The sequence below is a fragment of the Macaca fascicularis genome, chromosome 6 (assembly GCF_037993035.2).
Source record: "Macaca fascicularis isolate 582-1 chromosome 6, T2T-MFA8v1.1".
Classification (NCBI taxonomy): Eukaryota; Metazoa; Chordata; class Mammalia; order Primates; family Cercopithecidae; genus Macaca; species Macaca fascicularis.
The window spans coordinates 94,733,968-94,750,651 of NC_088380.1; the positions used below are offsets into that span (position 1 = coordinate 94,733,968).

Below are 16,684 nucleotides of genomic sequence, written 5' to 3' on the forward strand. Positions count from 1 at the left end.
GGTGGTGACTGAATGCTTTAAATGGAAGAAGAAGAATGAATATGACAAAGATCATGAGGACATATAAACTTATCTTCCCTCTCACCCTTTTCTCCTTTAGTAGTTAATAGATATTTTAAGTGCCAATTATGTGCCAAGCCCATTGGTAGACCCTGGGGAAACAAGGGTAAGCAAAACTACATATAAACCCTGCCCTGAAGAAGTTTTGTATGTAGCAGGGAAGAGACATATTATGTATAATCATACATATAAGTTTCTAGTTATAAATGGATAACTGCTATGAAAGACTACAATACTTTCATACTACAAAATGAGAGGGCTTGCCCTGGTCTAAGAGATGCCCAGAAACCTTACTTAAGGAAGAATCATTTAATTGAGAATTATATGTTGAGTAGGAGTTGAAGAGGTAGAGTTAATGATGGAGCAGGCTCTAGACAAAGGGAACAGCATGTGCAGAGAGGTCAGGTGGTGGTGGTGAGCATGTGCTTTTAGGTAAGAACTAAAAAGGGACAAATGTGGCCAAAATACAGACAGTAAGGGAACAGTGATACTGGGCTTAACTGAAGATGTAATCATATAGGGACTTAAAGGATTATGGTCTTTATCCTAAGAGTATTGGGATGCCTTTCTTGAGGAGGGGATGGGAAGGTAGAGATAGAGAGATGGGCAGAGAGAAAGAGAGTTTGTGTGTGTGTGTGTGTATGTGTGTGCGCATGGGTGTGCATGCATGTGTGGCTGCCATGGAAGAAAAACTTAAATGTTAGAAGAGAAGATGTCTGAGAAAGAGCTGGAGGCTCATTCTTTAGAGATGTTGAATGATGAAGCTTGGAAAGTGGTAGGTGATGCGGGTTAGAGGAGATTGATTCAGATGGTGTCTCACAAGTAGAACCACGGGGTTGGTGATAGATTAGATATGGAGGTAGGCAAAAAAGAGGATGTCAAAGATGAGCCCTAATTTTGGCATTTGGTGGGTGAATGGTAGTGCTGTAACTACCGTGGTGGTGATTGCCTGGGAGAGGACCAGGTTTTTAGGGGCACAGAAAATGAGTTTGGTTGGAATATGTTAAGTTTGCCATTCACATGCAGAGTAAGCACTACTGATTATAGCGCTTAGAGTAGGGTCTTGGTTTGCTCATATACATTGGAAATCCAAAGTACAGAAGGTCATTTTACTGCAGGCAGAGATTATCTTGGTTGATACTATTGAATCAGCTCATTTTAAACTTGAGGGATGTTGAGATCTCCCTGAATTCATTTTTTTACTGAGTGTCTCCGGTCTCATAAAACTTTATGAAAATTATATGGCCATTTAAAGTGCAAGTTTATTGATAACCCTTTTTTTTTTGGCTGTGTTAACTTTTTATGCAACATTTTCTAAAGTGTGATAATACTTAAATCCATTACTATAAAAAAGCACAATCAATAGTTCTTGATATGTAAGAGTAAGGATATGGGGCTTCCCATTGTAACCTATGGGCTGAAATTGTAGAAGAGGCTCATGCTTTCTTATTCTTGGTGCTGTTTTAATATCGAATCAATCTCATTTGATATCTTTATGTTCCAATGTGGCTATCTAAGTACTGGAATTTGTTCATGTTTTTATATGATTTCTCATTTTTTCTCCCAGTTTTATTTAAGTCTGAAAATTATTTAGTATTGTATATAACATAGTAAGCCCCTTTCCTTCTAAACTTGTGTAGATATAAATATGTCCTTTCAGCTATTTTTTACTTCTTTTTTAGGCATAACCCTATTAACTGATATGTATATAGGGACAAGATCTCACCCTGCTGCCTAGGGTAGAGTGCAGTAGCATGATCATGGTTCATTGCAACTTTGACCTCCTGGGCTCAAACGATCCTGCCACCTCAGCTTCCCAGGCAGCTGGGACCACAGGTGCTTGCCACCATGCCTGGCCAATCTTTTTTATTTTTTGTAGAGACAGGCTCCCACTATGTTGCCGGTTCTTGAACTCCTGGGCTCAAGCAGTTTTCCTGCTTCGGCCTCCCAAAATGCTGGGATTACAGATGTGAGCCACTGTACCCAACCTTGCTTTGAACTATCAAAAGTATGGTTTCCTGGTAACATTTCAAAAACATTGGAAGAATATACTTTAAGAGTCATAAATTTGTTCATATCCTTTGGCCTAATTAATTAACTTGAAGAATTTATCAAGTGAAGATAATTAACATGAAGAATTCTGTTTCTACTTAATATTTAATAATTATACAATAACAAATATCAAATGTAGGGAAATTATTAAATATATTTTGATCAAACATATGTATTATTTATGCACTGAAATTATAGACTTGAAAACTATGTAGAAACATAGAATACTATAATAGTATAGACATGGTGTAATATTGTTAATTAAAAGTTTTTTGTATTTATACTGTTTATAACTGTGTCAATTATGAATTCATATGAATGGTAACTAGAAAGGAAAATGAAATATTTCATGATGGGATTATAAGTATGTTTCACTTTTTAAAATATCCTACTATGCTATCTAATAAATATTAAGATGAATATAAAGGAGTTTAAAATTAGTTTGAGTTTTAGCAGCTAGTAATTTCTTTTTTATTAAATGGGTATAGATACCTCATCAAGCTGGCTTGGTCATCCCAAAGCACTTAAAAAAATTATTATTTACATCCAGTTATTTCAGAAATTAAAGCATATTTAGTTACCTCAGAAATCACAATGGAACTTTGAGACTTTGGAAGATTTTGCTTTGGAACCGATGCAGGGAGTGTGGGAGGTGACGGTTTACATCTTAAGTTGTCTTTTCTTTCCTTTCTGCAGCCCACATACTTCTTATTGGCCAAAATATGTCTGCTCTTTACTGCTGGAATTCAGAGCTTAATCAGTTTTCTTTTGTTCTGGAAGTACCTTCTGCTTATGATGTGGCTTCTGTTACAGTAAAGTCCCTTAATTCAAGCAAGAATTTAATAGCTCTAGTGGGAGCTCATTCACATATATATGAGCTAGCCTACATTTCCAGCCATTCTGACTTTATTCCTAGGTAGGTTCAACATTTCATGCTAAGTATATTTATGCTCACCATAATTTTATATGACAGTTCATTTCCAAGACTTTATTTAGTGACTGAAAAATATACAAAATGTAAGTTATTTATCAGCCTGAAATTTGGTTATTATCCATATTTCTAATATCTATTCTACCAAGTTAATCAGTATTACATGAATATTTTGGATTAAAATTTTATTTATGAAATGTGATTCTTCCAAACCTTTAATATCAATTAATGTAATGGTAACTTTATGAGTACTCTACTATGTATATATCTTAAATTTGTTGTAGTTAACTTATTTTGTATATGCTTCTTACGGTAGTTCAGGTGAACTGATGTTTGAACCGGGTGACAGAGAAGCTACAATAGCAGTAAATATCCTTGATGATACAGTTCCAGAAAAAGAAGAATCCTTCAAAGTTCAACTTAAAAATCCCAAAGGAGGAGCAGAGATTGGTATTAATGATTCTGTAACAATAACCATTCTGTCTAATGATGATGCCTATGGAATTGTTGCATTTGCTCAGGTAATGATACTGAAGACCCCACACTTGCAATGCAAATGTTTGATTTATTGTATTTGTGTATTAGCTATTATTAGCACTCAGCAAGTCATAGTTTGAGTATCATCAGCCTTTCTCCCTTCCCTTTCCCCTGCCTCCCTTTTATGCTGCATTCTAGGGTGAATTCTACTGACAAAAATTCTGAATTTTGCAATTTACAGTCTTACACACTGGACTCTTGAGTCAACTTGTCCTAATCTTTTTGCTATTTTCAGATTCCTTTTATAGGATTGACTTTGAAATGTTACAGGTTGATCTTGGTCTAAAAGTTTGACTGTGCTGTTAGTTCTGTTACCAGAGAGAAAGGATGACATAGATTCTAAATACAATATATACTGTGTGATATACACATCACGTACAAATATATTACTGTCATATTATGCTTTTGTTACTTCTGTGGAGAGGGGAAGAGAATGAGAGGTGGGATGGGGGAGGGTGGAGGAGAGAGAGAGTGTTGTAATTGTATGTACGTTGGACGTGTAGATGTCTTTTCCTGAGGAAAGAGAACCATGCAAATCCTAAGTCAATCCTGTGCCCAGACTTCATATTTCTTTATCAGCAAGCAAAAGGACATCTCTTATTTACATCATTTAGTCCTTTTGACAAAGTGAATTCTTACTTCTGAATTCGAGTTATAACTGCAGCTATCATGTATCTTTCTCTGAAATATTTTTCATATAAGGAAAACCTAACCCAAATTTGCCTACACACCAAGAGCATGTCCTAAAAGAAGGTGAGCTTCGGGGTTAGTTGGATACTCTACCATGTCATTATGGCTTAGATTGTTTCCATCTCTCTACTTTGCCATCACAAAATTGACTTTCATTTGGTTGTTTGAAAGCTGATGTTATTGTTAAGGTTACTATGTTCCTGTTTATGTTCATTTGGGGAGAGAGAGATATTTTATGAGATTCTCAAAGTAAGGAAGACATTTCCCAAAAGACTCTAGAAAATGGCTTATGTCTCATTGTCCAGAACTGGGTAACAAGCCCACTCACTCATTCATTCATTGAATCATGCAGCAGTCGTTTAACAAATGCCTGTTATGTACTAGATACTGTTTCAGATGCTAAATCATGACAGAAAATAAAAACAGCAAAATTCTTTATTTTCATGGTCCTTAAATTCTAGAGAGAGCAAGGGGAGAAAGACAGTAAACACAGACATAAGAAAATATGTGCTATATTTGATGGTGATGAGTGTACTATGAAGAAACGTTAGGCAGGCAAGGCAGATGGAGAATGCAAGGGAGAGAGTGGAGGTTGCATGTGGGGAAATCTAAAATAAGATGATCAGTAAGGGCTGTTTGGAGGAAATGATAGAAGGACAAAGACTGGTGGGGGATGAGGGTGTGAGCTATGTAATATCTGGGTAGGAACATTTAAAGCAGAAGGACCCATCAGCAAGAGCAAAGGCCCTGCAGTGCAGCCCTGCCCATCTGGAGCAACAAGGAGGCCACTGTGGCTGATGTCTGCATGTGATAGGGGATGAGGTTCAACAGGTGCAGGGCCAGGGCTCTGTGTCAGGAATCCCCAGGACCACCCACAGTTTTGATGAGTCACTAAGAGGACTCACAGGACCTAGCATTTAGTCATACCCAGGGCTATGATTTATTACAGCAAAGAATGCAAAATAAAAATCATTGAAGGGAAAAAGCTCATGGGATAAAGTCCAGAGGAAGCCAGGGCAAGCTTCTAAGATTTTCCCTCCCAACCCCACCCATTGACACAGGACACGCTTAATTCCCCTTTAGTTGTCACAACATGTATAAAATGTTGCCAACCAGGGAGGCATACTAGGGACTCAGTGCCCAGGATTTTAACTGGGGTCTGATCATGATCATGCAGGTACCCTCTGCCTGGCACATACCAAAATTCTAGACTCTCAGAAAGAAAATGAATGTTCAGCATAAACCACAATTATTATGCAATTTAGGCACTGGGAGCTGCTTAACAGTTCTGGGAATGGTGGGAACTCTCCTTAAATCCAAGTTCCCAGACACCAGCAGAGAGCCGACCTGTGAACAATGGCTTTTGTCTCGTTGTCCAGATGGATAGCAGTCAGGTTTGCTGTGTGAACAATTTCCTGCATTAGCCCGCTAGCATTGTAATGAATTTGGACCCTGAGGGAATTAGAGAGCCTTTGAAGGGGGTGGAGTAGAAAAGTGAATGATCCGACTCACATTTTAGAAGGAACAACTCTGATCATATTACAGAGAATACATTGTAAGTGGGCAAGGACAGAAATCGACCAGTTAGGAATTATTACAGTAACAAATGATGGAGCTATGGGAAGTGTGTTCACTGACTTACGGATATAGGAAGAGCAGGTTTAGGGGATAAGATGAGGAATTTTGGATGTGCTTAAAGTCTTGTGTCTATTGCCTGCAAGGGTCAGAAGTTTACACTGCTACTCAATCTGGCCCATCCCTGGAGCTAAGTAAGCATACATCAGCTTCTTCTGAGGCATCTCTGCCCAGTAGGGATATAATGTGTGCCACATATGAAAATGTAAGTTTCCTAGCAGCCTACATTTTTTAAAAAGTAGAAAGAAGTAGGTCATTTGATTTTAATATATTTTATTTAACCCAATATATCTGAAATATTTTTTCAACATGCAGTGAACATAAAATCATTAAGGAAATAGTTTACATTTTTCATATCTTGTCTTCAAACTCTAGTGTGCATTTTACACTTATAGACTAGCTACACTAACTACATTTCAATTGGTGAATAGCCACATGTGGCCAGTGGCTATTGTGAAGGAAAAGGCAACTCATAAGACATGAACTGGGTCGTGGGTGGGGAAAGTTAGAAAGAAAGAAGAGGACCCCTATTTTTATTAGGTACTCACTTGTGTCTTCACTTTCTTCAGATCTCTGCAAAATGACACCTTACCAGAGAGATCTTCATTGATGGAAAATTGCAGCTCCCCACCATCATTCTGTATCTTTTTATCATTATAAAAAGTTTCTTCTTTATGACACTTATAATTTCCTAATTTGTCTATCATCAAGGTGTGTTTTTTACAAGAATTGAAGAGTATGAGAGCTGGGATACTGCTGTGTTCACAGCTTTATCCCTGCACCCAGAGAAGTGCCTGGCACACATTAGGGGCTTAGGATGAACCTGTCATACCTGTCATTCTGTGGGAGAAGCACAACACTTACAAGGCCTTCTCAAGGCCTTGTACAAGTCTGTAGGGCAGAGTTGGGCTTCTTGGGGTGAGAACTGACATGCTCTGCTGTGTGGTTCCATCTTCTCACCCTGCAGCCTTATGGCAGATGGAGAGCATGTGCTATTCCTCAACTGTTTGAGCATGGTAGATTTCCCTTTATGAAGCTTGTTCCAAAATTGTTCTGGAGACATAAAATTACTGTTAGTTAATACTTGCCAATAGATACTGAATTCTTTCAATCTGTTCAGTAGAATTCTTCATTACAGGTCTTTTATGTCTGGACAATCTCATTTCAAAATGAGATATAGTAGATAATGAGAATTTCTCAAATATTTTCTGGCTTCATGAAGTGCTTATTTTATTAACCCTCATTAATGGAGGGCATGGAGCCAGAGAGAGCTGGCTTTTTAAAAGGCATTGTCTTTTGTGAATAAATTATGTGCATATTTTAAAATCAGGGCATTTTATTTAGGAATGCTTGATTGCCTGGAGCAAGATTTTATTACTATGTAACATCTGTAACAACGTGTTAAAATACTGTGTAAAATATTGCTAAAGGATAGAACGGCTACTCAAATTAGCATTCTAAGTAGAAGCTCTCATAAGTTTTAAGAAATTAATGGGGGAATCTCTTTTCAGGTTATCATAGTGACCTGAATGGAAAGATTTTAAAAAATCTTTACACTCCTTATTCTTGCTTTACTGATATGAAAAATCCAGGGGTATTGCAAGAAGAGATTGCCTGAAGCATTCATTTTGAGGAACAGTTCGTGAAATGGCTGACAAGAGATGTTGTGTATGTTTGGTGAAGAATGTTGTAGTCACACAGAAATAGATAATTAGTTTGGACAAAAGAAAGAGGCTAGGAAGCATAGATAAGAAGAACAAAGAAAGTAAGGAATTCCATCATAAGGGAAAGGGATATTTCAGGCAGGAAAACACAGTTGTAAAGGCCATGAGCTAAGGATAAAACACCATCAATGGAGACAGGATAGCCCACAGAAACATTTCAGAGGATATGAATTTAAGGATAAGAGACATTTGCGAATGATCAAGGAGAAAGCTCTAATTCTCATGGCATCGTTGCGCATGGATGGGATGTTGGAAACCATATAGGTCAAGCTTTTGTTTTACAAATAGGAAACAAAGACCTAGAGGGATTGCCAGAGGTTACAAAGGGGAAAAAGGCTTCCCTGCTCTCCTGACTCTATATCCTTTCTCTTCTACAAACTTTTTGCGTGCTATGAATACTTTTACAAAAGTACATGCTTTCTGAGTATTAATGTAATATATGTTCACCGAGCAAAATTCGAAAAATATAGAAACAAACAAAATAATCCTATAATAATAAACCTTTTTGTTTACTTTCACTTAGTCTTTTACTTATTCAAACATGTATGTTTTAAATCATGGTCATTCTATATGACTGTTTTTTAATTGTTGTTTTCACTTACTATGTCATGTTGCTTAGGACCGTGAAGTTTGCAAATTCATAATAACATGAGACAAAAAAAGAAATCTGATTATGTAATTTCAGGTAACCCCCTGTGACTTTCTGTGTACTTTTTCAGAATTCATTATATAAGCAAGTGGAAGAAATGGAGCAAGATAGCCTAGTAACCTTGAATGTTGAACGCTTGAAAGGAACATATGGTCGTATAACCGTAGCATGGGAAGCTGATGGAAGTATTAGTGATATATTTCCTACCTCAGGAGTGGTATGTAATTTACGAAGTTATAGGATACACTTTTAAATTATGGTTACTAGTGGTGTATGGGGCCAAATCCTGCCTTATGGATGAAGTGTTTGAGTTTGACCATGTCAACACTGGATTCCTACTAATCATCGTAGAGAGGGATACAATTTTAAGGTTAGTTTTCTTTTTGTGGGTATTGTTCTTTTAAAATGTAAAACCAAAATTTTCCTTTAAAAGTTCATTCTTTTTGAGTTTCAGTACATTCTTTGGCCACATTGTGGGTGCATTACATTGTTAGATAAAATCAAAATGTGGTTTCCAGATTTAGGCACAATGGAAGTAGTAAGTAGGGAACAATTCTGCATAAAACAGTCAGACATATGAAAAAGTAGATCTGAGGCCGGGCGCGGTGGCTCAAGCCTGTAATCTCAGCACTTTGGAAGGCCGAGACGGGCGGATCACAAGGTCAGGAGATCGAGACCATCCTGGCTAACATGGTGAAACCCCGTCTCTACTAAAAATACAAAAAAACTAGCCGGGCGAGGTGGCGGGCGCCTGTAGTCCCAGCTACTCGGGAGGCTGAGGCAGGAGAATGGCGTAAACCCGGGAGGCGGAGCTTGCAGTGAGCTGAGATCCGGCCACTGCACTCCAGCCTGGGTGACAGAGCAAGACTCCGTCTCAAAAAAAAAAAAAAAGAAAAAGTAGATCTGAGTTGTGGAGTGATATAGGTTGGGTTTCCTGTAAATAGACTCTGAGATTGAGAGTTGTGGACAGAAGGATTTTAAGGAGATAAATCTATGAGGCTATGAGGAAGGTGAGGATGTGCAGAAGGAGAAGTTGATCCACAGGCAATTGCAGTTGAGGTTGATTGCAACTGAGTTCAGGAGATGAGCTGGTCCTTAGGAGTTGTTCCCAGTTTAGAGCTGAGCCATTGACATCCCCATTTTAGCAGTCCTTGGCTTCGGTCCACCCTCAGGGTTGGGTATAACCTTGAGTGAGACCTTTGCTGTAGCACAGGGTGATTCCCAATGTGGAGTGCAGAACTTGTTGTTCCTAGTAGCCACGGGGTGGGTACATCAGCCCCAAGAAGGGATGTGGCCAGACGACAAGATTATCCATTACTGGAGAATAGTATAAAGTTGCAGCTGAAGTTCAAGCATGGAATCAGAATGAGCCAAATAAGTACATGATTAACAACAAGAGGGATCAGAGAGCCTTTCGTTCCTAGCTGGAAGATGGGTTGTCTTCTTGGCTTGCCTTCGGTTTCATAGATTAGTCTGTGTATATTGCCCACATGCTTCTCTGAAGAGTTCTTTTAAAGGAACTCTCATGGAACTGTCTCAAAAAAAGGACAGGTATATATCATGGTTCATCATTTCGAGGTTACTGTATTATTTCAAAGGTGATTGGCGCTTCTGTATATTAAGAATGTTATAGCAAATTCTGTTGCATTTAATATTTACTTTACGTAAGCTACCAAAACTGTAAGTTATGTCTGCCAGGTTCCATATGTTCTGATTTATATTTCCCCAATTGTCATTTCTTATATAAACATGATTACAATTATTTCTAATTTAAATATAAAATGGTACCTTAAACATAGACTATATTTTGGAAGAATTAATTATTTCATTCAGGGAGTTAGTACATTTTTTTTCTGTAAAGGGCCAGATAGTAAATATTTTAGGCTTTGTGAGCCATTTGGTTTCTTTCACTACTACTTATCCTTTGTAGTAGAATTGTGCTAGACAATATAAGCAATATCAGCAGACAATGTAGGCAGCAATAGACAATATGCAATTGAATGAGCTTATTTGTCTTCCAGTAAAACTTGATTTATGACAAATGGGTTTGGCCATTGGGCAGTAGTTTTCTGACCTCTGATTTTATTAATAAAGCTCTTGAATTTATTTTTGTAACTTTTATTTTAAGTTCTGGGGTATATGTGCAAGTTTGTTACATAGGTAAACTTGTGTCATGGGGTTTTGTTGTACAGATCATTTCATCACGCAGGTATTAAGCCTAGTACCCCTTAGTTATTTTTCCTGATCCTCTCCCTTTTCCCACCTTCCATCCTTGAATAAGCCCCAGTGTGTGTTGCTTCCCTCTATGTGTCTGTGTGTTCTCATCTTTTGGCTGCCACTTATAAGTGAGAACATGTGGTATTTGGTTTTCTGTTCCTGTGTTAGTTTGCTAAGGATAATGGCCTCCAGCTCCATCCATGTCCCTGCAAAGGACATGATCTTATTTTTCTTTTATGACTGCATACCTAAAGAAAGAAATACCATTCAATACAGCAATTCCATTACTGAGTTTAAAAGGCATATAAATCATGCTGGGATAAATACGCATGCATATGTATGTTCATTGCAACATTCTTCACAATAGCAAAGACATGGAATCAACCTAAATGACCATCAATGATAGACTGAATAGAGCTTTTGAATTTATATTCTCCATTGCCTTTTCCAGGTAGAAAGATGAATGTCAGCAAAGGTAGATAATAACATCAGCCTATAATGCTAGTTTGAATAATTATAAATAGTTTGTAGCTGCATTGCTGGAGAGTGGTGTGTGAGGTGAGAATCAGTGGAAAATGACATTCAAGAAGTCCTATCAGCAAGGATTTCAGATGCTTTTTAGCAAATTTGAATTTGACTCTTTAGACAGGAGAGACACAAAAGGAGAAGAGAGATGCTATGATTTGCATCTCTCTCTATCTTTCTCTCTCCACCTGTGTTTTAGTTGATTCATTGCTTAGTGATATATCTGTTCAGAGTTTAGTCAAAGGAAATAATCTGGGCAAAAGTTTTGTAGAGAAAAATCTTTAAGCTAGTATGCCACCTTATTTTATTTTTATGGATCTTTGTATAGGGTATCTAGAGCTTAGATTCCCAGACAGACTATGTACTTTATCTTAGAATGGAACTCAGGCTCCAGTATTTGACAATTTGGCTGCATGGGTTTTTTTTGTTTGTTTGTTTGTTTGTTTAGCTTAAAGTTTATAAATGGTTTGCTTTTTCCTTTTTCCTAACAATCTTCTGTTAATATGAAAGGCATCTGATTATGTAGAATCATATTATTATGTTGCTTAAATATCTCTTGCTATTTAAGTTATGGGTTTAATAAAAGAAAATCAAATTTTTAAATATTCTTGCTACATAGTGACAATTACAAAATAAGTAACATCTTCTTTCTTTAAAATTCTAGATTTCATTTACTGAAGGCCAGGTACTGTCAACAATCACTCTGACTATTCTTGCTGATAATATACCAGAGTTATCAGAGGTTGTGATTGTAACCCTCACCCATATCACTACAGAAGGGGTTGAGGACTCATACAAAGGTGCTACTATTGATCAGGACAGAAGCAAGTCTGTTATAACAACTTTGCCCAGTGACTCACCTTTTGGCTTGGTGGGCTGGCATGCTGTGTCTGTCTTCATTAGGGTAGCAGAGCCTAAAGGTAAATATTGTTAAATATCTTTCAAGTTTTAATGAGAAGCTTCATTGGATAATTTAATTCTAATATTTATAAGGAATGTAAATTTCTCTTTTTATATGGCTTTTTCAGTTTGACAGGTCATACTCAATCCTTGTTGTTAAATTTGGTAATCATGTGAAATCACCTAGCAATACTGTTAAAGCAAATGTATCTTTTAAAAGATACATTATAATAGAAATATTAATATTTTAGTTGTGAGTGCAGTAGAGGTGACTTTTTTTACTTTTTCTTTTTCATCATTCATCTGTTCTCTTCACTCAGCTATACTTTCTATAGATTTTCTATAGTTACAGAGAACAATGAGCAACACAGTGAAATGTACATGGCACTAAAGGTATTAATTGTTTAATCGAAAATAGTAATTAGAATAATTTTATCCTGGGAAGTGTACAGTGTCCAGTTTCTCTTTTGAGTATAAAATCATCACCCAAATAATTATTCATATTAGCTGCTGGTGAAGGTTCTAAACTTTTCACATGATAACATGGACATCCAGCTTTCCAGTACCTTTCATTTGAATAGTCAATGGGAAAAATACGACATGTAGTCATGTTCCTGGGTCTTTAATATGGCATATTAAGTTTTTAAAATCTAAACAGTGAAATAAAAGTTAGGTGCTGTGAAATACTTTGAGTCTCGTGATAGGCACATCACTGTAAGAACAAAATCACTCTTAATGATTAGTCATTAAATGATGACTTTGTATACATAATTTTTCATTTTTTGAAGAATCTTTTGAGCATTTATAATTATCATCTCTGTTCAACCTGCATATCTGTACTTCCCTAAGACTTTGCAGCAATTTCTATTAATGTGTATGACATGTGCAACATAGAAGGGTGCTTAGAGAATCAGAAGTGGGGGGTTAGAACTGGGATATAATGTTAGGAGTGGGTGGTGATTCTCTGCCCAACTTTGGGGACCAGGAAGACCAAGCACAGAATAATCCTTGGGAGTATACATTGTCTTTGTTTCACTTCTTTTTCCTTAACTTTCTACAAGGGATAGAGTAGAGTGTTCCACTCTAGGTGCTTGGAACAGCATTAGCAGCAAATAGAAAAGCCTATTTATTTGTGGCATGTTTCTCTTACAGAAAACACCACCACTCTTCAGTTACAAATAGCTCGAGATAAAGGACTACTTGGGGATATTGCCATTCACTTGAGAGCTAAACCCAATTTCTTACTGCATGTCGATAATCAAGCTACTGAGAATGAAGATTATATATTGCAAGAAACAATAATCATAATGAAAGAAAACGTAAAAGAAGCTCATGCCAAAGTTTCCATTTTGCCGGTAAGTCAAGGCTGCCATGAATGTGATCTAAAGTAAAGGAAAATGCTCTTAAGTAAAATTGTGATGCTCTTCTAGGTAAAAATGTTTTTCTTTTTTCATAAAAGGATGCTTTTAAGCATAAAAAAATGTAAGTATTCTAATGTTCCCACCCACCTAAATATTTAATAATGAATGAATATTTTATAACTGGCTGACAAAAATGATGTCTATTACTTGTATTTATCCTTGAACTGGAATATTGTTTGAATGAATTTTGAAGCACTGAATTTAGATTAATTATATCTGATTGGATCCACTGTAATTTTGTTTTGTCAGTTTTTAAACTAATGACAACAAATGAAATGCCCAAATCAATCTCGTTATTTTTATTATTCATTTAATAGGACAGTATTTTTCCTTTCATGGTATGATTACTTGAATCAAGATTAGTCTTCAGATGGTTTAGATCTGGTTTTAGCTATCTGTATTTATCCATGTATGTCCGGAGAGAGAGAGAAAAACAGAGAAAGAGATGGGGAGAATGTGTGAATATATCCGTAATGATGCACAAGAAATTGAAAGTGTTTAATAGTGGATTAGTGTTAATATTATTACAAAATAATAACAAAATGTTGTTTTATATTATATAAATAGTATTAATCTTATATATTATATACCATATAATATATTACGTTATTAAATAAATATATAATGTTAGTGTTACTAATAGTGATATTAGTGGTTTTAGGTAATAGTATCTTCTGAAGATTATAATTTGGGAAAGATATAAGGGATGGGATAGAAATGAGGGTTTTTTCCTCCTCTTTTTAGAGTATTTTTTATCTTTGGAAATTTTTTATTATGCGAAAACAAAATAAGAAATTTTAAAAAATTAAATATAGGCTTATATCTAGATTTTCAAGTCTAGAGCACTTTAAAAATGTATGTAGCATTTACCAGTGTTTCCTAAATTTTCTTTTGGGATATTAAATATGTAAAACATACGATAGAATATGGTCAAAATTTCAGGATAGATTTTTAAAAATTATTTTATTTGCTAATGAGTGTGAAGTTTCCATTGAAACATCACCAGTGAGCTAGGATATTCCATAGATTCTGAAGTTGTCAGTGGGAAGATATTAAAATATAACAAGAATCTTTTCTATGTGTGACAGATCTGCCCATTCCCATGAACAAAGTCAATTATTTCCTTACTGAAAAATATCCAGTATTCAATGCAAGTTAAATGTCTTTAAAAAAATGAAACACCATCTTTTTCCCCCATCCCCCAGGATGACATTCCTGAATTGGAGGAAGGATTTATTGTCACTATCACTGAGGTGAACCTGGTGAATTCTGACTTCTCTGCAGGACAGCCAAGTGTGCGGAGGCCTGGAATGGAAGTAGCTGAGATAATGATTGAAGAAAATGACGATCCCAGAGGAATTTTTATGTTTCATGTTACTAGAGTGAGACGAACTTTCATTTGTTTACAGTCATACAGAGGCCTCTCCCTGCTGATTTAGCCAGTGTTTTGTAATGTTTTCTGCAAAACATTTAGCTTTGTCTCTATTTTTAAATAGATAAGTAACCAAATTGCTCTTATAAACTAATTCTTAGATCTCTTTGGGCTAGACCAAAGGATTCAACAAGTTTACTTTCATTAAATTAAACGTAAGAGTTCAGAAGACCTTTTATGCATACTTACATCTGACTGTTAATTTCTACTTTGAAGGGTGAAGTATAGAAAGTTAAGTAGAAACAATACCTTTAGAAAGATGACTTATGAGAGTTACCATTTTATCTTGCCTTTCAACTGATATTCTTTACTTAAAGGGCGCTGGTGAAGTTATTACTGCCTATGAAGTGCCTCCACCCTTGAACGTTCTTCAAGTTCCTGTAGTCCGGCTGGCTGGAAGCTTTGGGGCAGTAAATGTTTATTGGAAAGCATCACCAGACAGTGCTGGCCTGGAAGACTTTAAACCATCTCATGGGATTCTTGAATTTGCAGATAGACAAGTACGCCAGTCACTAACATATTAGTCTTTTTGCATTGTACTTCAGACATTTTGTAGGCATCCATCAAATGAATGTACATTAGTGACTGCTAAATGCATTATACTCTAAATGTTTCTATGTTGAGTCAAACAAATATTATTAATTGAAATACAATTTATTAATGGGCATGGGAAGAGACTTATAAAGATACAACAATCTTACCCTTTTCTGAACCCCCTGCCCCAGTTTTATTTAAAATAAATAGAAGTTATAAAACAGGATAATAATTAACTTAGAAATGCCTAACAATATATAGAAAACTGTCTGATGAACTATATTCCTGTGGACTTTATCTTTTATTTTGTTTCTTAATGCCAGTAAATATAGATATTTATTTAGAATTTGCACTAAAAGTATGGACAGTTTTTACTTAATATCTAAAATGCCCTTTATAATTTAAAAAAATGACTAAGAGAAAATGAAAAAAATAGTTAAAACTTGAAAAACTGAAAAACAATATTCTACATTTAGGCTCACCAGTCTTAAATGTTATGAAACATTCCCCAAGAATTACAAATTTTGTAAACTTGGCATTTTTAATATGTAAGAATAAGATGTTTTCATACAAATTTTTTTTTAATCAGTAAGTGGAAAAGGCTTATGAACAACCATGAAATGTTAGTAACTTCAACTAGCACCTCTGTCTACAGGTAGCCTTATTTTGGCTAGACAGATTACCAGAGTATGCGTCAACTTACTAGTTGCTCATGGTGAGCAGTAGTAAATGCTGTTAAAAGGTAAGCATACAGATCTAGATTTTCCTACACAGAAAAACATATTATTGTTAATATTTTTGAAATTCTGAGCTTTTAAAACAGTTTTAGAACTTGAAACATTTCCTAGTAAAAAGAGCAGAATGCAAGTCAATGAGATTCTTATGTTAAAAGCAGAAACAAATACATTGATTATTCATTGAAGCAGCCTTCCAGCTTTAATGACATTATCAACTCTTTATCTGTGCATGAAGTTCAAGTTCCATCATTAACCAGCATCCTGAGGATCAGGTTTATTCTTAAAATTCACATCCTCTAAGGAAGGGACTCTATTTTACAGCACAGATTTGAGGTGCAGGCAATTTAATTAGCTTCTATTTGAGCATTTGATTTTATTCATGTTTCCACCTGTCTGAGTGTGATATCCAGCTTTTTCACTTTTCTCTGTTGTTAAATTAAAGACTTTAGGTAGATTTAGATAGAAAAACTTCATTTTCTGATAAATGTCTGTGTCAGAAACATTGGAATATTTTTATGACCAATAGTCAAACTGCAAGCTGGATCAAGGTTTATTTATTTATAAGTTTATAAAAATTTTTAACATAGAAGATTGAACTAAATCCTGATTATAAACATCCAGGAATAGCACATTTGGGTCT

At 35.8% G+C, this 16,684-nt stretch overlaps 1 protein-coding gene across 15 annotated transcripts in view; it reads left to right on the forward strand.

The window, feature by feature from the left end:
• Window positions 1–16,684, forward strand: part of ADGRV1 (adhesion G protein-coupled receptor V1) — a 597,366-nt gene that overhangs the window by 175,538 nt on the left and 405,144 nt on the right. For all 15 annotated transcript variants that reach the window (XR_012413865.1, XR_012413864.1, XR_012413866.1 and 12 more), the window contains 7 exons: window positions 2,809–3,028; window positions 3,360–3,564; window positions 8,349–8,495; window positions 11,685–11,940; window positions 13,073–13,275; window positions 14,547–14,723; window positions 15,091–15,273. Coding sequence is in view for 11 of the 15 variants with exons in the window: in XM_005557361.4 (XP_005557418.3) it covers window positions 2,809–3,028; window positions 3,360–3,564; window positions 8,349–8,495; window positions 11,685–11,940; window positions 13,073–13,275; window positions 14,547–14,723; window positions 15,091–15,273 (1,391 nt within the window). In the remaining 4 variants the exon portion in view is untranslated. The remainder of the gene's footprint in view (window positions 1–2,808; window positions 3,029–3,359; window positions 3,565–8,348; window positions 8,496–11,684; window positions 11,941–13,072; window positions 13,276–14,546; window positions 14,724–15,090; window positions 15,274–16,684) is intronic.